At 37.5% G+C, this 25,218-nt stretch overlaps 2 protein-coding genes across 3 annotated transcripts in view; one reads left to right on the forward strand and one right to left on the reverse strand.

Annotated features, from left to right (window-relative positions):
* The window catches only part of LOC143736071 (uncharacterized), a 795,401-nt gene that overhangs the window by 175,634 nt on the left and 594,549 nt on the right, over positions 1 to 25,218 (forward strand). The window lies entirely within an intron of this gene.
* ssbp4 (single stranded DNA binding protein 4) overlaps positions 1 to 25,218 on the reverse strand; it is an 86,979-nt gene that overhangs the window by 58,804 nt on the left and 2,957 nt on the right. Inside the window, exons 1-3 of one of the 2 annotated variants that reach the window (XM_077226626.1) lie at positions 21,434 to 21,733; positions 7,597 to 7,669; positions 1,744 to 1,805 (exon numbers count right to left, since the gene is read on the reverse strand). In XM_077226626.1, the coding sequence (XP_077082741.1) occupies positions 1,744 to 1,805; positions 7,597 to 7,669; positions 21,434 to 21,489 (191 nt within the window). In that variant the 5' untranslated portion in view covers positions 21,490 to 21,733. Of the gene's footprint in view, positions 1 to 1,743; positions 1,806 to 7,596; positions 7,670 to 21,433; positions 21,734 to 25,218 lie in introns of those variants that run through there. The other variant, XM_077226625.1, reaches the window with a different exon arrangement.

Below are 25,218 nucleotides of genomic sequence, written 5' to 3' on the forward strand. Positions count from 1 at the left end.
TTGAGGGTTCTTCCGCAAACAAAGGACAGGCCTCCAGACAAAGGTTGGTGGGGGTACGCACAGGGGGGAGGGGTTGGCTTTCCCTTACCATCTGGCCCTTTTGTTTGGGGGAGGGGGGTTGGTGAAGAGGGCGGTACTCCATGGCCCCTTCGACTCCCTAAAACCCCGACACGACCCCCCTCCTCTACGTGCTATAGCTCCAGACAGACGCCCCCTCCAATAGTGTCAACAGCATTCAGGGACCCTCCAAAACCTACTAGACTCCCAATAATCTCACAGAGGGGAGCCAGTAATCCAAGACGGAGAATAAGTTGAGTGTGATAAATGAAAACACTGCTCTGTGTTAACCTGATCTCCACGCACTGATCTTATTTTTGAGTAAGCTTAGAGCATAACGTGAATTCCAGACCAACACAGGAGTCTCCAATGGACTCAAGTTTAGATGAATGCCATATTTAATTTGTAGGCTGTTATAGATAGATGTACATACTGGTCAATAGGTTCTACCGTTGCGTACCTTGGGCTCGTTAGTTCATCAGACAAAACATTGAAAATGAGTCTTTCCAAAAAATTACCAGAGGACATAAAAACTATAGGAAACAATGGTTCCCTGTTGAAAATACCATCTCAGATCAACATGAATTTCCAAGCTAATCCTAACTGTTATATGGCAGCTTCTTGCTAACTAGCTAGTCTACTAGCTTAGGCATGTTTTTCACTAGCAAGTAAAGTTATTGGTTGACCAAGAGAGGCTTGCTGATCAAGCAAGCTAAGAAGCCGTGTAGGCACAATGCTGGTCTTTTCAACAGTTGTTTGGATATAAGACCTTATTGAATGGACTGTACATTTAGCCCTCACAGCCTCATTTTAATTTGTGTAATAAATTACACAATAATATAAATGGTATATGTATATATATATATCTGAACGTACACTCTTAATATCAGTCAACCAAGCATTATATTATGATATTATGATAATCAGGCACTATGTAATGATTGATGACTTGGTAACCATGCATGAATGCATATTTATCATTTTAACTGAACTAAGGACTGGTGGTGGTGCTTAAGATATTGTTGGTTATTCAGTGTTTCTGTAAAAAAATTTTAAAAAATAATAATAGAAATTATTAAAAGATAATAATCCTACTACTAATTCTAATAATAACAATAACAACAATAACAACAACAACAACAACAACAACAACAACAAACAACGCACTAAGGATTGATGAGCTACTGGGTTCATGAATGTTAATCTCGTTGTCAGCGTTCGCAGGGACGTTAATAGATGAGCGCCAGCCAATGAGATTGCCGTTTGCACATTAGTTCTGCTCACTACCAGATAATCCGGCATATCTTCTGCTTGTTCTTAAAAACGGAATAATTCCAAATGAACTGTTATTTTGACAGGAAAATACAACAAAGAATATCGTTTACATGCAGCGCGTCGATTCTGTGTGGCATGTAAAGCTCAACTCTCTTAACACAGCGCTCTTAGCAAAACGACGGTGAATCGCCTTCACAGAGTTTACTGCACGTCAAATACAGGTACGCTGCGTAGGCCTAAAACAGGCCTAATGCTGTATGGCAACATACAAATATATATGTAATAAGGAGACATCTACTTCCAAGAATAATGGACTGTCGTTCATTAAGCCTCCTCTACTGCTGCTAATGGCTAGCATGGGCATACCATCAGAGAATGTTAGGGGTTTTGAGTTACAAGATCGATACATACCACCACCATGAGTGCAGGAATCCAGGAGGCTCTCCTAATGTGATATTCTTCTCCCATCGGATCTAAAAAGGTAGAAACAGATAGAGAGAGACAGAGAAAAAGAGGTCAAGTATGAATAGAGCAGGTTCAGAAAGCATGAACTACAGTTAAAAAGCTCAATTATAATGGCAAAAGAAATGTAAAAACAAATTAAACATCTAGCTCTTTTGGTTCAGAAGACCAAATGGCAAGCTCGTTCCAGTCTAGGGATGTACAAAAATCTTACAAAACCATTTATTCGCCGTGTTATCTGAACGACTAGCTGAATAGGCAGTCCTAAATAAGTCCTGTAATCAGATCACACTGGTTTAGGGTCACACTGACCGGCACATTATAAGCGATATATAGATATCTCATTATATTAAAACATTTTCTAGCTTAAATAGATGCTCAAAAACAATGTGATCATGATGTAATGGCCAAAATGCCTGTCCGAATGTGTACGGTTGTAGCATTGGTGCTTTAAAGGTTTTACTACGCAACTTAAAAAAATTAATTACAGACGAAACAGAAACATTGATTCAACCCTAATGTATAACATATCCAATCTATGTCCCCATAACAGACACCATTTAAAGTATTCGCTCATCACATTCACTCTATCTTTAAAGATTACATCTACTCAGCCAACCACTGTAACGGATGCTACTTTTCCAAACAGACGTATTGATTTTAGAACATGCCCCGTCCATAACAATGCACCAAAAAGCTGATGTGCATGATTCTGCGCTTCCCTGATGTAAGGGACTGATTAACAATGTTTTAAAGTGTGTATGTGTGTTTGTGCTGATCTGTGCAGAGTTGTGTAGTCCCTTGAGGTCCAAGGTGTAAGTAGAGGGAGTTTCAGCAGTAATTGTGAGGTGGCAAAGGGAACAAGCAGGTGACTGCTCCCTCATTAAGCTTCAATACACAGGTGCGTCCTCCTGCTGTGTACCTGCCCGGGCCGAAAGACCTCCCCTGTGGTGTACGAGTGTGCATGCACTAAGGTCTCGAGATCTGACGAGCGTTCGCCTAATTGAATAGCAACGGCGGTAATGACGACTTTCGACAGCACGCATGTTGACGCCCTACCGCCGTTACAAAAACACTGAAGCGTTGGTAAACACAGCCATCTGTTTACTTTGTCATCTGTAAATAAATATGAAAGAGTCAACGTTTAATTTAGCATGCATAAGTTGTAGAATTAGCCTTTCTAAGACTGTGCTATTGATGGCATCAATATCTGAGGCAACAAATAAACAGCCTTAGGCAACTAATGCAATTAAGCTATGACTGTCAATAGATTTAATAATTATCAATACTTTTTTGCAGTCCATTCCTTTAAAAGGAAAAAATAAAACTATGTATGTCTATGTAGAGGTCGACCGATTTTAACAATAACAAGGATGGACCTGATAACCGATGGTTTTTAAAATGGATACTGAACAAGAAAACATAACACATGAAATAGTGCTGAACTTTATCACAAAAATCAAAAAAAAAACAGTACTGAACCATGAAAATGTACTGTACTTTAAATAAATAATATATTAATTATACCTTGATCATTCATGTTAGTTCATAGTGCATTAACTAATGTTCAAAATGTAAAAATGTATTAATAAATGTTGAAATTAACTAAGATCAATAAAAGTATTGTTCATTGTTAATGTTATAAATTGACTCTTAATGTAAAGAGTTACAATTTCATATAAATACAAACCGTTATAATTATCTTTGAATATCTACACAAACACCATAGCTTTTAAATGAGTAACATGTATATTGTATGTATACTCTCCCGCTTTATTTGCTTTATTTTAGAACACTTGATTATCTAATCAAAATAACTATGTATTACAGTGACGAAAAAAAAAAAAGAACTGAAATCGGAAGCATTTCTGATTTGTTTATAACAAATTCTGGCAGATGCATCACTTTTCTTTTTCATGTCACTAGCTTTAAATATGCAACTTCGTGGCAAAATAAATGCATAAAAACGACCAGCTGGATATAAACAAATGAAAATAGATCGCAATCGTGCTATTAAATATTTGGGTCGGGCTTGAGCATTTTGTCACATTGTTTTTAAAGTAACACTATGTAACTTTTGCTCTCGGGGTCCCCCTACAGTAGGGAAACAGTACTGTCTTCTACTACGGTCGTAAAATCTGTCATGATTACACCAGGGGATACACGTGCGCATTTGTTGACAAGCCGATGCGGTCTTGAGTTCCCGCGAGTTCTCACGTCTTGGGCAGACTGCCAGTGTTACGTGTGAAATGTCTTCATCCCAGGTAGATTGGCATATATTTCAGCATGTCATATGAATATGTTTTCATGGGTTTTATTTTAAACGTAGCTCACGTTCACAAGCCAGCATCATTATAGTAGCCTATTGGCAACGGTTTTACATAATGGATATGCTTATTCAGTTCAATGTTTGTGTGGTAGGTAATAGCCATATATTGTCAATATTATAATATCAAGCTACCATAGATGAATCTACAAATTTGAAAAATCGATTTGCATTATAGCCAGAGGCACTTTCACCAGAAAAATAAATAAAAAAAGCATGACTATCATGAAGATAAATGGAGGACCAGATAGATTCCGTAACATGGCCAGACAGACAACAAATTCGAAAAAATAGAGATAGTATGCAAGCAGGTCAGCATCAGTCGGGCACCCCTTATCCTTTAGCTCACGCCAGTGAGCAAATGCTGGACCAATATTGATCCTCGTCCGGCCTTTTATTTTGTCACCCTCCCTTTTTCTCTCTCTAGTCTCCTCAGACAAAACCTTTGCCTTCTTCGTTTTAGTTGCTGCTTCGGCCATGACAACAACATACAGACAGCAAACAAACGCTAGTTGGGCTCTCACGTCAGAATTTGAGGAAGTGGGGGGGTGGTGGGAGAAGTGAGGTATGCCGTAAAGCAGTCAAATTTTGTAGTTCTTTTTGTGCTCGGGTTACTACCCGAACCCCGAAGTTACGTAGTGCCAGTAAAAGCGATACAGACACTGTCAGGCTATGGAAGATGTGTCATTCAACCTATTGTAAGTCGATGTACCATCTCAAGGGTCTTGGAAATATATTATGAAGGTAGAAAAACTACATAGTGTTGCTTTAACCGCTTGAGGTACTGCTAATGTTAGCATCTCATCAGCCTCGTTCTTCCTCTACTAATGCAGCATCTAGTCAACTAATTAATGACTTTATAATGATATAAAACACGTACAATAGTGTACTGTATAAATACTGTTTCATTGTCTGTTTTAAATCCGAATCTAAAGTGTTCCAGTCTGTGCAGCGCCAATCTCACACGTCAAAACAAACTCCACAGGGTGTCAGTTATGGTTTTATTTCACCACTAGAGGCCGCTCTCATGCTGTGCAATGACAGCGGACACTTCTCAGCCGATTCAGCAATGGACGCAACCCAGGGAAAAACGGTTCTAGAGCTGCACGATTCTGGATAAATTAAGAATCACGATTATTTTGTTTCAAACGGAGATCACGATTCTGCCACGATTCTGAACGGACAACTTAACAAAATAACATGTCATAAAACCTTGCAGTCTATTTAAAATGTAAATTAATTTGAATAATTTTTTTTAAAATCGGTTTGAATGAATGATTCAATGACAAATGCACTTTTTAACAGTCACTTGTCGCCACCAAGTGGCATAACAATATAATCGAAACAATCGAAACAATGTAATCGAAACATCATCCACACCGAAACAATCTTCTTATTTGAAGAACCAAGTTACATTCAAAAGATGATTTGCTCTATTTTGATCACTACCGGAGACATCAGTGTTTATATCCGAACTATAAACTATTATCCCAGTACTCCTGTGATAAACTGAATTGTTGTAACAGAAAAAATGATACTGTGAGGTTGAAAAGACACATGAACACATGAATTCTGGTCTTTCTGGATCAGCGGCAGCTCCAATGCAGATCTGAATGTTTCGCATTGTTGTCATTTAGGAATGAAATCGCCTGGGTGTTTGAATCGAGATCGTGATCTTTTAACGATTAGCTAATCGTCTAGCTCTAATCGTTTTTTTGCCGATAACTGATTGTTCCAGCAAACGGTTATCGGCAAAACCGTTCAATCGGTCAACTTCTTTAGGGTTTGATAATTCATTAGGATAAAGCACAAAGTGGAATATATTAAAAGTATCATGCTCACATAGATCACTTTTTTAATTTCAACAAAACGTACAGGAATTGCAGCTAAAAACAAATAACAAAACTTTCTTAGATTTTGGTCTTAAATGTTTTTGATAACTTTTCATCAATCTTATTCAATTTCATGATAAAAAGAGGGAAATTAAGTTTTATTTAACATCTCGTCTGAATGAAAATAGAATATTATTGAATGAAATAATATTCTGAAAATGCATTAAAAGCCGTTATTAAAGAATCTTACTCTTATTGAGTTGTCCAGGAATTGAAATGTGTAAAATCATGATATTGCACTGTGGTTGGTATGTTTTTAAATATCTGTGTATCATGCCACCCTACAATGCTGGGCTAAAATTCAGAGATAACACCTCACCGGTCTGATCAAAGTCCCAGGAGGTTCTTACATGCACAAGGCCAGAATTTGGCACAGTGCTTCATCTTTGCCAAACTTTGTCTGAACGAAACATTTAAAAACACTGGGAGCTTTTGGAAAAGCACTTAATGATACCCACACAAACAAACGCAGCAGGTACCAGAGGGCTGTGGCGAATGCAATAAGATAGATGATAACATTTGAAAAGTTCACAATCTGTAAAGGTCCTGAAGCACTAAAGAAGAGTGTTAATGTCTTATAATGTCAAACAATTAACATTAACATCTTTATAACTGCAAAAACATATCTTGTCAAAACCAGCTTCCATATTCATTCAAATTACCAATTGAAAAGCTGAACAGACATCACCTGCCTCCAACAACTATAAATGCCTTTCAATATAAAGCACAATAAAACACAGTGTGACAAATTTCAAGACCGCAGGTAAGCAAAATCTTAAAAATTGCTAATAAATTAAGATTCAATTAAAGGATAGGCTATCAAAGCCCATATAAATTATTAAAGAAATGAGTCAAACCAATAAAAGTCTTTGATTGGCCTTAAAAGAGAGCATTACAGCAGATCGAGAGTGTATTACAAACCAATTGCACCTGTTCCCACAGAGGCCAACATTAAATCAGACGTTTAACATGCAGTCGTGTTTAAGAGTGGTTCTGAACAGAAGTGGTGGCATCACCTCCACTCCAGACATGTAGTGTACTCAAGCTCAATATAAATGTTCATATAGTGAGTGTTCATAACGCCATTGACATCATCTAAAGCAGAAGCTCCATCGCTCCATAAAAACCATACCGACAATCCACTTTACTACGCCGGCAGTAGCCGCACGGATATTAATGCTCAGTGGCGCTCAAACTGATTTTCAGAAACACAATCGCTGGTGACATATAACGTAATATCATAGCAACGACACTTCCCTTTATTGATCAATACCTTTCAATGTATTAGCAGATAAAGGTAGCTTTGGAGAAAAAAAATCCTGCTAAATAACAAGTTTAAGACATCCGTTGTGTTGTTACAGTTGTTTATACAGATCAAACAACTGTAAATATCTCTATATATTACCAAAAAAGAACAGTTCTAAAGCTGACAGTTCAGTTGCTGAAACAAAGCAATTGGAAATGATTGATTAATTGATCAATTCATCAATAAGACCGTATTCATTTCTGGCCTCAAATCCAACTTGAATTGTATTCATATTTCTAGACTACACAATAACAAGCTGATTGTGCGATACCACTTACCTCTGAGAGGAAGGTCTGTGCCGATTTCTGTGCGCCAACATGCAGCAAGTACTCATACACATATAAAGCTAACCTGCAAGACAAAAGAGGAAATAGGCATTGTAAATCTCAGGAGACTTGAGGGTTTTCCTTAAATAGTCAATTTTGGGTTGGTCCCAAACCAAGTTAGAAAAATGCTGTTCCACTGGCTTTCCCATTCTAGATGGACAAGCAAACACATTACAGCAATTCACTTCGGTGCATGTTGAAACCTCACAGGTGCTCAGTCGCAAAACATTCTTGGAAATGCAAACTGGTGAAAATTGTTTGAAATCTGAGATTTGAGATGAAGACACTTAAGTGTGACCAAGTCAATGACAACAAGTGAAATTTCATAATTCTTTATACCAATTGATACCACAGCAACAACAACAAAAAAAGTATCACAGCATTGCTATTAAAAAGTTTGAGGTCAGTAAGATTTTTTTTTAAAAGAAATGTATACTTTTATGGACTCTTAAAGCAAGGCATTAAAGTGATCAAAAGTGACAGTAAAGAGATAACTAAATGTTACAAAGAATGTTATTCAAAGAATCCTTAAGAAAATGTATTAGTTTCCACAAAATTATAATAATATAATAATAACAACAACTGTTTTGCGAGCAGCAAATCAGCATATTAGAATGATTTCTGAAGGATCATGTGACACTGAAGACTGGAGTAATGATGCAGAAAATTCAGCTTTGATCACAGGAATAAATTTAAATATATTAAATGTAAAGTCACAATATTACTGTTTTGCTGTATTTTATAAAAGAAATGCAGCCTTGGTAAGCATAAAAGACTTCTTTCAAGATCAGTAAAAAAATTCTACCCAAAACTTTTGAACAGTGATACAAGTATGATGTACAATGTAAGTTTAATTGGCATATTATTAATTTAAAATGTTAAATATGAACATACTTATGAACAAAAATAATACAAATGTAGCCATAAATTATATTTCCGAATAAAACAAATTGCTTCAATTTTTCCAAGAAATTATTAAAGTAAACACCAATAAAGAACATGAATTAATTCAGAGTATGAGCTCTTCATTAAACAAATAAGGGTTTTCAATTTAGATTAAATGCAGTAATTTAGTACATTTATTACAGAAAAAATATTTATTACATTAAACATCAAAATTATCCAATTACTCTGACCCATAAATTAATTACATTTTCTTAGCATCAGAGCAATTCAACTGTTTTTGAGAGCCAGATTGTAATGTATATTAAACTAATATAAATGTAATGAAATGTTGATTTATCTTCATTTGGTTTTTTTTTTTTTTAGCAAATGTTAATATATGCGATTAATTCAATGAATTACATGTAACTAATGTGATTTGAAATTGTAAAAATTGACAGGCATAATAAAAATGCATTATCTGTCCACAAAATACTCTCCCCATTACTATTTAAAGAGCATCTCCTGAAGAACAGCTTCAAGGTTCAAATACCAAGGACTCATTTTCCCCTCAAACGTCTGAATTATTTCTTGGTGTTTCATCAGACATACTCATTTTAGGAGCTACCCTCAAGTATATATACAGCTGTCAACAAAGTTGTACTTTTGTGCAATGCGAGGAAAAGATTTCAGAGTTTTCCTTCTTATTTAATTACAGTCATTTTAAACATTTAGAAAAATGGAAATTCATTTCACGGAACTCATGTCACACTTCATTTTCTCAACAAAAAAACAAAAAATAGCACAGGTTCTTCCAGCAGTGTGATGGAGGAACACAATGATGTGATGAGTTCACGAACGCCCATGTCCATCAACTGACTGACACACTGACCTCAGAAGAGCATTAATGTCCACACTTTAATGTCATTCCCAAAAAGATGGACTTCCACAACTTGATTCGTTCATCTAGATTTTTTCTTCAATCCTCATTAGTTTTGAGATTTTTAACAACAGTGCCTACTTCAACAATTTTGCAGCCTAACTTGTTAGTCTAAATGTTAGACTTCCATCAACAAGGAGATGCCATTTTTGTCCTGTGAAAACAGCTTTTTGAAGACACTCTCCCAAGTGGATAGATCTGAAAATGCTATTTTTGTAAGTGTAAAAGCAGGTATTTGAAAACGATGGTGATTGTCTAGTCATGACGCATATTGTTGAGATGGATATCTATGGTTATTATACCGGTATGTGCCTGCTACACTGTAAAAAGTGATATGTTGACTTCATTTTGAAAAAAGTGAGGAAACCCGTTGCCTTAAAATTATTGAAAGTATGCATGTAAGAATATGTAAGAATTTTGTATCAAAATATCCAAAACCCACTTGCACGGTGTTAGCCTATATATTTCTTTCAGTTGGGTGCTTACATTATCCTAAATGTTTCCAAGAATTTGTAAATTCAGAGAAATTCACTATTTTACATAGTCCCTTACAAGTCCCTTGCAACTTGTCGTCTGTCAATGATGTAATATTTTCGTTATAGGGCTAGCAATCTCTAGGCTGCGATGCGATGCTAAAACGATTATCGATGCATCTTTTTTTTTTATGTGACTACTTGGTACTTTTAAAGCAAAGTATTTATAATGACCCATAAAGAATTTACTTCCAATATCTTTTATTAATAAAACTAATGGAAGTGATTTGGCAAGTCAACTGTAAAGTTACATTTGCCAGCATGTGTCCCAAAATTGCAAAGAACCAACAGGAAAAGAAATGTGTGCCTATACTAGCAGCATACTTGTAGTCAATGAATACAAACTTCTGCATATTCTGAATCTCTAACATGAAATAATAGACTTCTAACCAACATTCTCCTGTTATGTGCAATGAACAATATTATCCTTCAGACAAAAAAACAACAACATTTTGCTTTAGCAAAATCACAAACAGCTTTCATACAAAAAAATATAGAATGATGTACCAGTAACTTTCATACAAAAATAATGCTTGTGGACTTACGCATATTCTGAATAATTAGTAACATACAAAGCTGCTCTTGTACACAAATAATTAACAAAGAGTCTAAGACTTGTGACTCGAAATTGTTGCTGTATAGCACAATCAAAAACTGCTTATACAAAAAAAAAGTAAACTAACATCTGCATAGAGCGCAGTCGAAATTAGGGCTGGGACGGTTACCGCATTACCGCGGTCACGTGACTCCAACCACGGGTCTGAGCTCGTCACCGTCATCACCGCAAAAAAACAACAACATTGGCCTGCACATGTGCACTTTCACACATTGTGTCTAATGACATGGATTCATTGACTACGTTTACATGCAGCCAATAACCCGTTCAAAACCGGGATATTAGCAATAACCTGGTCACGCACGGCCATGTAAACACCGGCAAAAACCTGAATATGCTCATATCCCGGATTTTAAAAACCCTGGATATGATACCTGGGGTACCCCTTTTCTAACCCGAATTTCTGGTCATGTAAACGCGTATCGGCATATCCCCATAATGATTTGTGTTCTGCGCATGTTCTATTCGCAAGGAATCTTGGTCTTTTGAGTAGAGGAACTTCTCGGCACATACAAAAACCTGCGTGCAGTATACCGGAAGTAAACATGGCGAGACGCAGCAGAGCATGGAGCGAGGTCAGTACCAGCACCAAAGCGCAAACAAAGGCGATCGCTATCTGCCCTGAACTATTCATTATCCGCGTGCTCCTGCTGCTGTTGTTGTCTTTGGATACAGGAAGAAGAATCGGAAATTGCATAGTGCGGCATATTGCGTCTTAAGGTCGTCCATACGTCCAGACACTAACCGTGCGTCGCCGTTTACATCGAGATATTGCAATTCCATGTATACAGGAGTAACTCTCTCTGCACACGCATGTAAACGGGTTATTCCTAATGTTTCAGAAACCCGAATAGTGACCTTAACCCGACCATAACCCAAATATTGGCTGCATGTAAACGTAGTCATTGATTCTAATGACATGGATTGTGTCTAATGATATTGTGTCTTACATGGATTTAAGGTTTTCTAAACAAAACTTATCATCAAAAGATGGAACAAATCCGATCTTTCGCGAGTTGGGGAGCGCAATGTTCCATGACACATAATAACATTCCATTTTTGTATTACAGATGCGCGGATGGGCTATTATTATTTCATCCGCAACCGCATCACAAAACTCGTTATCATCTGTCCCTCATCATCCACACCAACGTTTCTTTATCAATTTTAGAAACCGCATCCACGACGCTGGCTGTTTTAAGGTCTATGAGCGATGCGAGGCGCTGCTGCCACGAGGCTAGAAAGCTCTTGGCTGTTCTAGAAAGAACACTGATCCAATGCAGCAAAGATATTTAAAGGCTAAAGTCCTTAGTATAGCCTATTGGCTATGTTGTATCCCCAGAATATCAGCAGTGAACTCCGTCTCTGAACGGCGCACCGGGATAAAAATAAATAAATAAACGCACATCGGCAAACCTAAACTTACCTAACTAGGCTACTGTAGCCTAAAAATGTATCATGTCGTTGTGAATTTTGTGTAAAAGTAGACATTTAAAGCTTTCTATTTATTTCTTATGTATGTGAGGCAAGTAGGCCTAGCCTATATGCCGAGTTTCGGTTAATTTATGAGAGGAGCTCCAGTTCAACGCACAAGAGATCGCACCCGCGCTTTCACGTCCTCCTGATTATATGTCTACTATATTTGCTTCTTATTTATTAATTCCAGGCAATTAGTTAATGAAACGGTGATTAAAATTAAGATACAATTTATACAAAACGAAATTTAATTTAAAGGAAGGTTCTTTACAAAACATAATAAAGTGGTCAAAATCATGTCTGAACCATCTTATGATCCTATCTTATTCATGCTGTTCACTTTTCATATAATCGACATAGATTAAATAAAAATAACATTATATTATGTAAACATAAATATGGAATATAGTTTTTTTAATTAAGACATGTTGGAAAAGGTATTCATCTTTCATTTCCAATGTGAAAATCATAATGTATTCTCCTGAGAGTGATGAATTCAATGCGAATGTATCTGAGAATATTCTTAAATAAGGAAATCTATTCAGTGATTGGTTCATGCCAAATTACTGCTTGATGAAAATTTGACTATTTCAAATTGTGCTCGTTTTTTTTCGGATGTAGGTGACCATATTTAACAAAGTCTGTCTAGCAAAAACGACCTCTGGTGTGTGCGCGAAAGTCAGGTGGTGGTGGTGGGGGGGAGGGGGTTGTGTGTATTTAAAGCGGTTTACCGCTATACCGAGGGAATATCTTGCTTTTCAACCGCGTTTAGAAAAAAATCCATACCGCCCCAGCCCTAGTCGAAATGTAACTTTTTGTGACTGGTATTGCACTGTGCCTGTGGAGGGCAGTACAGTAAACCTACGTATAACGTCCGTCTAACAGATCTGATGATCAAATTGATGTGAATACTAAACAATACAGAAAGCAGCTCTCATACAAAAATACAAAATAGTCCACAATGAAATGATGCTAATTTTCCATATGTTAGCTTTTAACAAAGAGGGTGCCGTTCAAATTTCATCATGAGCCATCATGCGTCTCTGTTATGCGCACGCCACAGACTGGCCAGGCACTGCACGTCCGCGCTTCAGAGTTCCGCCTTTTGCGTTCCGTCAATATAACGTTCTTAGAAGAAAAAAAACATTAAGAAAATCAATTTTTGACGTGTGAATCGATTCAGAATCGTCCACATCCGCATCGCAATGCATCTAATAAGCGTTTTCCCCCCCAGCCCTATCGCATTACCCCTGGTTTTCGCTTGTACTGCCATAGTAGCCATGGCGACAGACGGGGAAAATTGTGTTAATTGAAAATTGTGGGAAAATTGCACACGCTCGCGCTGTTTTGTCACGCTGACATGTACAGCACTTGCGGGTAGAATGAGTTCGGTAGAATGAAATGTCCTTATTCCTTTATATCTGCGGGACTCGCGTGTGGCGCTGATATCCGTCTCTTATTAGCAATCACAACCTGCTTCATACCACAGTCATGTTAAAAAACATGAATGTATTCACTCATCCTTAAACATTTCCCATAACAATGGGAAATGTTAACATGACATATGTCAACATAACATTGTTAGATCTAGGCCTGCCACGATAACAAATTTTGCTGGACGATAAATTGTCCAAGAAATTATTGCGATAAACGATAATATTGATCATAAACGATAATATTGTCGTTCTGAGACCATTTTCATCTAAAATAATGATGATAATGGCATAATAATGCAGGTACACCTTTTCAGACATCAATAAACTTTTATTTCTAAAGACTATTTAAATGAAAATGAAAAAAACCCAAAAACAATAATAGCAATGGACTCTGTCTCTGTTAACAAAAAATGCACATGTGTGACTTCCGTTCACACTGAGAATCATATGCATCATATACTGTGTGAGCAAGCGTCTCATATGAGTATTTGCACTAGTTTGTGTGTGTGTGCTCGCGTCTCATATGAGTATGTGCGCGGACAGTTTGTGTGTGTGTGTGCTCCGTCTCATTGAGTTTGTGCGCGAGTTTGTGCGTGTGTTTGCGCTCGCGTCTCATATGAGTGTGCGCGAGTTTGTGTGTTTGCGCGCGTCTCATATGTGCGTGGAGAGTTTGTGTGCGCGCATCTCGTTCCCGTGTGTGTAGAGTTTGAGCATTCAGCAGTATACATGTATGTTTGACTACTTAATGTGTATGCAAGTGTTTCATATAGGCCTATGTGTGCGTGAATGAAGTTTGATTTAAGCCCTAGACGGCGGTATGTCGCCTCATATGAGGGTGAAAGAGCGCGCGCGCGAGAGAGAGAGGGACACGCTACGGCGCTCTGCAATCAAATACGATTGTAAATAGGCTCAGTAAAAAAAAATAATAATAATTTTAAAAAACATTCGAAAATCAATGTGTGGCGGTCAGCGTTGATATTGTCATCCAGTCTCTTTGGTAGAGAGAGAGAGAGAGAGAGAGAGAGAGAGAGAGAGAGAGAGAGAGAGAGAGAGAGAGAGAGAGAGAGAGAGAGAGAGAGAGAGAGAGAGAGAGAGAGAGAGAGAGAGAGAGAGAGAGAGAGACGAGGAAAACAAAACAAGCATGCAAATGTAATTATCGCGGCCGGAAAAATTATCGAGCTAATTTTTTTATTGTGCGATTAATTGATTTATAGATTATCGCGACAGGCCTAGTTAGATCCATCGGCATGACGACAAGTTCCATGATTCCGCTTATTCACTGCGTCATCAACCTACGGCTTTGTTATTGTAAGAGGTTGGCAACCCCTAGTGGTTAAAAAAAATGACATATTGTAGCTTTAAGCAAATAAACTTATGCGTAATTGAAAAAATTAAGTTATGTGAACTTGACAATTCCACATAACTTAATTTTTTCAAATTACACATGAAGATTATTTACTTCGTGAGGGCAATTGCATTTTAGACCAGACATGGAACAGTGACTGAGTGGATACAACAGTAAGTGGTGAGACATTTAGCTAAAATGATCAAGCCAGAAGAACAGCTTGATAACTTTATTATAACTGGTCTCTCTGTCTTATTTCAGTGGACTTTAGTTATTACATTTTACGCAGCGCAGTAAGCTGATTTTAGCGTTTTCCGACGTTTTGGTGTGGGTGAGAAACTTACTATAAGAAAATACTAGTATGGACAGAGATTGTTTTGTAAAACGATAACGCCATTTTCGAATGTATCCGGATTAAAGGGATAGTTCACCCAAAAATGTAAATGTTTCTATTACTTACTCACATTCAATTTGATCCAAACCTGTATGAGTTTTTCAAATATCTCCTTTTGCAACATGAGGGTGAGTAAATGTTGACTATCCCTTTAATGTAGATATAGCCTTAGAATAAAACACTGGTTAAAACTAGTCAACTAGTCGTCGTTCAGGCATCCCACTAGACCTTTATTCAGAGTCATGTACCGGACAGCACAAGTTCTGCTCAATTGAACCCAGCTGACGTTGAGATAGATCAAACAGAAATTCCCACAAGTGGCTGGATGAAATTTTCATTGTAAACTCTAGATAATCTGAGGATCTTCTGCAGGTTGAAGATGAGTTTCTGCTCTTGGCCTGTGGCATTAGTGTAAAGGACTTCATCTACAGTGGGCTTTAGGGAGCGCTTTTTGTCATACTGTCAGATGAACATATCGTTATTTCAACTAATAGCGAGACCGCAGGTGGAGGATCAACAGGCTGAGATGCCTCAGTGTGCGTTCGACTAATCCTCATGCAATACAACAGTTCAGGGTGCAATAGGAAGGCGGACCTATTGACTTAATATTTAGATTAATGACTCCATAAGACCGGTCGAAAGCTATCGTTTTCACACGCCTGCTTCTGAGAGGCGCGCAGCAGGGATAATTTAGACCTTGACAGCGCCGTACGGACGTCTGCATGGATGCCGATACGGCGATGATGGACAGGAATATCTAACGAGGTTCTGCTTTTGCTCTGCCATTCAGGCGTGGCGGCTCGCTGTGTGTCCAGTCTCATCATGATGAGCTCTCCTGATTTAACCTGAGAACACATCTTGACATCTCGCCTGAGGCTCCCAGTCAAGACTCCTTTTATACATAAAAGAGGCCGAGCCAAGTTTAGCTAGCTTAAGCGCAGACAGTTAACAAATGAACTTTGCTGTCTCCATTTCAATAATTCAGCAGCAGGGTCTGGCGTGAAGGTGAAGAGCATGTGAGGAGAGCTAGAAAGTTGGCTTAAGTTTTAAAGTAAAGTTCAGGGATATCATGCACCAGGGGGTCTCTAGTTTTGTTTCAGAACCCAAATTTGACAACAAAAAAATTTTTTTTTTTGATTTTTTGAGAATAAAACAGATTATCAGACCATGTTTAAAGGAACATGCTATCTTTTTTGAAATAGGGGTTATTCACCATCTCCCCTACATTTAGATAGGTGGGCAAACGCATTTTTGTCTCAGTGAATGCATTGTCTTAGTCTGGCAGTGCCGCCGCTAGCTTAGCTTAGCATAATGAATGGAATCATTTTTGTTGCCGGATAGTAGGTTGTGACTGAAAGTGATAAAAAAAAAAAAAAATTTAAAACTAATTATTTCTTGTGGCCTGCGTATTCACAACGAGTACAAATACCGTAATTCCTCAAATAAAAACCGGGTCCTTTATTTACCTGAACTGCAGAAGGTAACAGGCTTTTATTTGAAGCAGGCTTTTATTAGAGGCAGGCCTTTATTTCTAATTCCATTTTTTTCATAAATAATAGGATTGGGCCGATAGACGATGCAATCATCTATCGCGATAGCTGACAGACATCACCATGTTGAGACTGCATCACGATCCCCCCGCCCGCCCTGTTTCCATGGTGACGCGTCATGCTTGGCACGCACGTGATTCACCCATGGATTCACCACAGCCAAAATAGCGCTGTATGACAGATGTAGCACTTTTTTTCTAAATATTTTAAAACTTGCTTAAACTTCCAAACTCCGATTCTCAAATACATGTAAGAGAGTTTGTTGTTAACGTTATAAATGATCTTGATCTGTAACGTGAGATGTTTGTTTGGGCCGCAGTTCAGAGATTCCTGTCTGTTGGATTTATTACAGCACGTGAATTCATCAGTTTCTCACGAAATACATTAAAGTAAGTGGCCGGTGAACTGGGAGAAGAACAGAGTAAACTTAATAGTTACTTGCACTGTGATATGAATAAAACACCGCGGCAAATATATTTGAATGAATTGTTATTCCCGCTTCCATAGACACTATTGTGTATTTTACAAACTATAAATGTATTGTTCTTCTATAAATTATATGCACTTAAATGTCTGAAACCTAAAATAAACATGATATGGTTAAAAACACTGAACAGTTGTGATATACGGTATGACAAGCGCTGAAAGTCTCATCCCTGTTGGCATTTGCATGAATTTGCAAAATTTCTGTTTTGTAAGAATGCACATTTAAAGTTCTGTCTGATTCTGGCCATAATTAACTGATAATTATTTATTGGTTATTGATGATTATTTTGCTAAAAATTATAATTGTAATGATTGTTGTCATTTGAGAAATGTATTTTTACATTTCATCAGAATTATTGCACTTTCATTTATAAGCAGAAATCAAGAGAATGTCAACCCATACACAGTTTATTTTAACCTCAGTCTCCTGATTCATTATAGGCTATTTATCCTAAATTAAAACAGTGAAGTTCCTAATAGTAATTTCAATAATTCCAAATGACAATGTTTTTTTTATTAAACCAACAGCCTAAAAGACTTCATATTGTAACAGACTTCATATTGTAACAGACATTTATTAATTCATTAAGTGCATTTATTCAACGATCACAATAGCAAACAATATAGTCGAGACTCATGTTTGGATTTATTACAGTTCATCACTGAGGAGGTTTGATCGCAGATTTAGTCGCAGCGGGACAGTGCAAGCGACTTGTGACAGAAAACAGACACTTATTTAAGAAGAATATTTCCAGTTTATTGGTTTGTCTGCGTTTTCTGATCATCAGTGTTTCTTCTGCAGGGAGAGCGCATGGTTGCCAGATTGCAAAGTAAAACAGCAGGCAGAAAATGTATCCTTTTAATGCACCCACACACTAATAGATAATCAGGCTGTTTTTGGGCACAATTCTGCCCTTCTGACAATCCTAGGTAAAGTCACGATTATCTTATCAGTTCTACAGATTATCTTATCAGATTTTCCAGTGGTGTGATGAGTGTTAAAAGTGACTGAATCTGCTCGGAAAAACGTCGGAGCCCCGATCTCAAGCCATAAATATCCAACATGTTGAATATTTACGATCAGAAATCCTAATATGTGAGGGGAACCCCGAGAACAAACGCAGTCCGTAGTTTGTCATGTGGAACAAAACGATATCCAATCAGAAAGCAGGCTGACAGAAGCATAACACGACATCATCATGCAAACCGAATTCTTTTTCTTTTCTGTAAAAAGCAGTCTAAACACTATTATCACCATTTATTTTAGCCCATCGTCCACCATGTTTGCTAAAGTCAAGTTTGACTATGAGAGATTTTGCGAGATTTCCCATGTTCAGGAATCAGCTTTAAGTTTGTGACATCTGGCAACTGCAAACATGAACACTTGTACAGCAGTCTGTAATATTTTGTCTCCTTTGTTCGTCAAAAATAAAGAGAGATTTTGGTAATTTTAGAATTTTAGTCATTCTAGTCTAGTCTTTTTCCATCAATGACATAGCATGTTAATATAATCAGTTTTCGTTTAATGACCTTGGTGTCGTCTCGTCATCTACTTGTCTTAGTCATGGAAAAAAGGTTGTTGACTACCATTTTTCGTCAGTTTTCATTAACGAAATTAACACTAACTAAACAATGATTTTAAATTCAAATTCAAAAAGTCATTTTGAGATTAGCATTGGTATTAAACTATTGTAATTGTTTTTAAAGATAAACTTTAAGTGAAAGTTGATTGTTCCATTGATATCATGAAAAGTGCTGTCATAATATTGTTGGTGTGGCCTGATTCCACATCCTTGTACTCTGTGACAACTTGGCTGATCCTTCATTTATAACCAAAGATTGACAGAAAAATTCATTAAAGTAATAGCGCTAAATAAAAAATGTTGATAAACTTTCATGAGGCAATCCATCTCAATAATTCTGATGAAAGCGGACCGAGCGCTCTTTTAGAAAAGATTTCCCAAACACGCACGCACAAAACAGACATTTCCGCGTTACAACTGAGAGCGATCATTAAATATGCCCCGAAATAATTACAGAGAACATCTCTCTTCAAAGTAAACTTGAAAAGCCATACATCCAGCTATCCAAGATGGAAAATTAATTGATTCTCATCCATGTCTGAGAGCAACATTTATCCAAAACAGAGCAAATCAGACGCTCTTCATAAGAACAACGTCCTGTTTCTGTGTGCATGCCTGATTCCCTTTATATGTAGCTGAAAACACCTCTATGAAGGGGGCTGAACCATCTGGATGAAATCAAAACCATGCATTCAGACCTACTCGCTGCCTCTTAGACACACCAATAAACTCAGGGAACCCAGAGAAGTGCTCAAGATGTTGGGGGAAAATAAGCTATGGAGACCCAGACCAGAATCTGTTTTCATTAATTTCCACTCCAAAAAACACAATGCGCCATTTCTTGTGGCATTCCAGCTAATATGTGAAATCTGATTGAATCTTCCGAACCTGTGGACCTGAGCCGTGCACACTAAACTTTGATGAACCAGAGCATAGACATCGGTTTAAAACTAATCAAAGTCAAGAATGACGCAATAAACTTGAGCCCTCATAGTGCACTTTTTCATGCGGTTTCTCCATTGAAACTTGCCAAGGATGCCATTGAATGATGTTTAAACTTCATTAGTCCATCCTAAAAACCTAAGCTGACTATGAAACCAGTTCCTTGAGGTTAATAGCACCTTTGCTTGACTAGTGCCAACAAATTTGACAAAACAAAGCCTGTGTGGTCACAACACCACATTTTTTAATACAAAACGAGAAAAAGTAACCTGCAGTGTTAATGTAGCGCCCGTGGCACCAACACTTGAGGACCCGTCCACTTCCTTGCACTAAACCTTAATGATGGACCCATACAACTTCACATTAATTATCATAAGAGACGAAATGTAAATGTCAGGATAAGTGAAAGTTTATTGGAAAGATAACACATTGTAAAGGATTCTGTAAGGGACAACGCAAACTTTTGGGAAGCTTTTCACGCAAAAACTACAACATAACATTGAAATGAGTATTCTAAAAATGAAAAGCAACATCTGAATGGTGAAATGACTCCAGCCAGGTTTGAAAACCCTCACCATTACATTTTCCTTCAGAATTTCCATACAAAGATGGTATTGTTTTGTTAGCAACTTCTCTCGCCTTGTCAAAAATAATGCTGATCTCCTATACATCATATTCACAGTTCATGCAGTTTAACCTTATAATATTCCCTTAAGTGTGTTATATGTCCATAACAGCTGAAAATCCTCTCAGACTCCTCACATACTATTGCAGTCTCCAAGTCTGACACAGTAGCCTATGACCCCATATGACATATTTATGAATATTATAGGTCACTTTTACAAGACTTTATTACATTTAAGGTTTGTAAGGTTGTTTCTATGGCAACAGATTGTACACAACAGTGGAAAGATCACATGATGATGTAACTTAGTGCCATAAAATATTACACTATGCAGTGTGGAAAAGTCACCAAAACTTGAAGCAACACGAGTTCATAAACAGCCGGTGCTTTACCCTTCAACAAAACACTAAATATTAAAAAAATAATCAGAGGATATGCACTCATCGGTGTTACTTGTAGCAAAACAAATGTTATAATTATTAAAATATCTTATCAGTCAGCTTTAAAACGCAAAGGAAAACGTGATGAGATTAAAAAATAACATTGAGTTCAAACCAAACACGATCGCGTACTAACGTTAAACATCTCCAAAACTTTGTCTGAAATTCACGAGAAAAATACTCGGATGTATTTTATTCACCAATTTAACTCATTAAACAACAGATGCACGGCAACTAATGTTGATGCAAAAGATACACAAGACACAAAATGAGAGATGGAAGCATGCAACATCACTGGATGCATTGGACAGTTCAAGCGTTCACGTGCGCACCCAAACTTAAATAAAATCGAAATGCATTTACACCTAAAACCATTAAAGTGCCACAACCAGCTATAAAGTTAGAAAGATCCAGGGAATATCACTCCAGGGCGCAAATTCACACTAAATACACCTTCAAACAATAGTACGCACAGTTTCAGAAAGTTCCGAGTCCGCAATAAGCAAAGCGAGACTCTTTAAAGCGCGCGCAATTCACTTACTTTTCTCTCGCTTGACTATCAGAAGGGACGACAGCTCCTTTACCTTTGGCGTACATGCTGGATTCTGTTTTAAGACTTTTACCCCACTCAACACCTGTCAAAGAAAGCAGCCAGGAAAACGTTCTATCTCCATAGCTACCCCCTTTAGTGTTTTCCCTCTCCCCCACCTCCTCCTCCTCTTCTCTCCTTTTTTTTTTTTTTTTTTTTTTTTTTTTACATCTCCAACATTGGCCACAAATCAGGCACAGTTTCTATTGGGGGGACTTGAAACAGGTCGCTGGTGATTTTTTTCTCTCTCGCGCGCTGTTCCAGGAATGTGTTCTGCCTCCCGCTGCGCCAGGAGAGGTGGGGGCCTCTTAAAGGGGAACGCACACTCTTCCCGTGTTTACTTGGCACGGGGGCTGAAATGGAAAAGACACTAACATTACCTCGGGCCTTCGTGTATGACTTTGAGGTTTTGAATGTAAGAATTTACGCTTGTGTTACAAGATTGGGAATCTGAGGCATTGTTATGTCCATTATTTTAACTTAAGGTTTGTTTGACAATTTGAGATATAATGCTGTTTGAAATATTAAAGATGACTAACATTCCTCGATATCTCATATCCATTTTGTGGTTGATTTTGGATTGTGTTTGTAGGTGTGATCTACAAACGACGACACATAATATTTAAAGTCACCATGAAATAGGCTACAAACTGATCACTCTGAAGTATTTATTATAAATTACTACGCCTACGTCATACGAATATGAAATGTACTTCACATCACATGCACTGTATATATAGCGTACATATATAGTGTACATAAAAACTGTATATTTTGGGCTTTAGGGGGAAAATATATGGAATTGAGGAGCAAGACTATGTATCATCCTAAGAATTAGCTCTGGGACTCATAATAGAGCTTAATGGTTACAAACATATGGAAAGAGTCAAAATGCAGGTGTGTTTGAATGCTCGCACATCCTGCGTATTGTACATTTTAGGAGCATACATAGGATATTGTGGCCAACTCAACTTGTGAATCATTTTCAATAAAAAGCAAATAAGCAAATAAGAATGAAATGCATCATCTGAAAGTTATGCCTCTCTGTTTTATCATCTCCATAAAGTCTCATTTGCTGAAGGAGCATGTTTGGAGTAATGACATCAGCGGGTGGACCAAGGCCTAAAGTTTGATTATATTCTGTCGCTATCATTTGGTGTCCATGATTTCGACATTTTTGAAATTTAAGTTTAAATATTCAAATTATGACACTAAATGAGAACCGACACATCCAAACACTTGATTTCCATGAGGCTATGGAACATCTCACGGCAGAGACTACTTTAGTGTCTTGTCATGACAGATGGATCTCTATCAATTGTGCTTTAGAGACATTCAGCTTTCCCTGAGCAGCTCAAATCTCCATAGAGTTGTTTTTTGTTTGTTTTTTTAAACCCCATTCTTGATTTGTGCACCTAAATTTGGCCTCAATTCTTACACGTCACAGTTGTTAAGATGGGAATTTAGCTTTAAACTTCTTAAAAAGTCTTCTTTAAAGTCACACAAGCAAATATATTTGCATGACTGCCTCCAGAGCAAGACTTTGACGAATAGTTATACATCATTGCACTATAGGCCCCGCCCACTGGCATTCAACGGCTGACATTTGACTAAATGCGTTGCATCAAAAGTAAATAGAACCCATTATAATCATTAAAACTCTCTACACTGCATACAGATGTGCGTTAATTCAGTTTCTGGCGTACTCCATGCATTCGAGTCTGTCGACAACAGGACAAATGGAAAAGTGAAAAAAAATTCCAGTTTAAACAGTACGTTTGCGTCTCTGTACAGACTTCAGAAGGACCCCAGCATTGGAAACAAGTGAATATTATATATTAATGGCTTTAATGGTATATCATGTCGGAGAATTATATGTTTGTTCGGAGCATTTTGTTTTGTAATCGAGGCACAGTGTAATGGAGAGTTTGGCAAAGAAATTTTGTTGAAAGATGAAGCAGCCAACTGATGAAGCAAGCCTTAAGGGAGCCGCACCTTAAAAACAGAGGGTCAGAATGAATGTTGAAAATAATTCTTTTTCTGCATATAAGTGAACCTCAAGGAACATATTAAACATATAGATCGGTTCGTTCAGTAATTTAGTCTCTCTAAACTCCACCTTTCCACAATACCCTGCTCTGATTGGTCAGATGCCCAGTCTGTTGTGATTGGTCTACTTTGCTCTGATTGGTCAGATGGTCCAGTCTGTTGTGATTGGTCTACTCTGTTCTGATTGGTCAGATGGCCCAGTCTGTTGTGATTGGTCTACTCTTGTCTGATTGGTCAGATGCCTCAGTCTGTTATGATTGGTCTACTCTTGTCTGATTGGTCAGATGGCCCAGTCTGTTGTGATTGGTCTACTCTTGTCTGATTGGTCAGATGCCTCAGTCTGTTATGATTGGTCTACTTTGCTCTGATAGATCAGATGGTCCAGTCTGTTGTGATTGGTCTGTTCTGATTAGTCAGATAGTCCAGTCTGTTGTGATTGGTCTACTATGCTCTGATTGATCAGATGGTCCAGTCTGTTGTGATTGGTCTGTTCTGATTAGTCAGATAGTCCAGTCTGTTGTGATTGGTGCTAATCCTCATCCTTTGGAAGTGCGTGCAAAGTAAATTCGCAGGGCTGAAAACAGCATCATCTCGACATGTCCACAACACAAACCAAACTCTTCCAGTCTCAGCTACAACTACATTGCTTGAGGGTCAAACTAGACATTGATGGTGGGCAGCCAGTGAAGAGCATAGGCTGGCATTATGCAAATTTGTTACTTGTTACGTAGGTTTGTAACAGGAAGTGAGACTGGAATTGCTGACGATTCATTTCTGCAGTTCAGAATCGATTATTTATTTTAGGAGAAAATAACTTTATTTGTTGTGCACTTTTATCTTTAAAACTTTGCAGACCTGTTACCTTCACAAACAGCTGCATTGCATGAAAGGTAATATTCGAAAAAGCATAATGGGGCACTTTAATATACAGTAGCATCCCCTGGGAGCAAATCAAAACACGGATTTGTCAAAACATTTGATTTTTTATCACACTTTTGAGTGTAATTTAACTAAGAAATTAAACTGTGTAAATTATATGCAAATCTAATAATATTCTACCACTTTTTCTGATAAATCAAAACCAAAATAGTCAAAACTATAGTATAAGCTATATATAGCTGATCTTAAACCAGAACAGTAGACACAGGAGAATGTCAAGACTGGCATAGCGCTGCAGTCTGTGTGAGGCCCCCAGAGAGGAAAGACAACCCAAAACACCCACAGAACTGACCACTCCTGTGACTCAACCCTGACTCACGCAAACCCTCTGATCTTTCACACTTCTTCACTCGGGCCCTTAGAAGTCTGACAGACCAGATTTATTGCTGTGGAATAAGACGCTTAAAAAGGGATCTTTAAGAGAGACCATCCGACTAAACACAGGGATTCAGCCAATAGCCCAGGGTGACAGAGTTACTGTTGTTTGTTACTGTGGCAAGGCAAGAAACGACTTAACTTTATGAAACGCACAGATTTCACGAAGCAATTTTACAGTTATTTTATCATTTTAAAATAATTGTAAATAAATAACTTACAAATTATTTTGTAAAATAAAGTTTTATACTAAGTTTTACATATGGGATAATATTATTTTTAATAAACTATCTTTTAAAAGTTTGAGTTTAGTAAGACTTTTTTTTAAAGAAATTATATAAATAGAAAACAGTTATTTTAAATTGTAATAATAT

The sequence above is a fragment of the Siphateles boraxobius genome, unplaced genomic scaffold (assembly GCF_051911475.1).
Source record: "Siphateles boraxobius isolate OS27281-9 unplaced genomic scaffold, OSU_SipBor_1 13, whole genome shotgun sequence".
Taxonomy (NCBI): domain Eukaryota; kingdom Metazoa; phylum Chordata; class Actinopteri; order Cypriniformes; family Leuciscidae; genus Siphateles; species Siphateles boraxobius.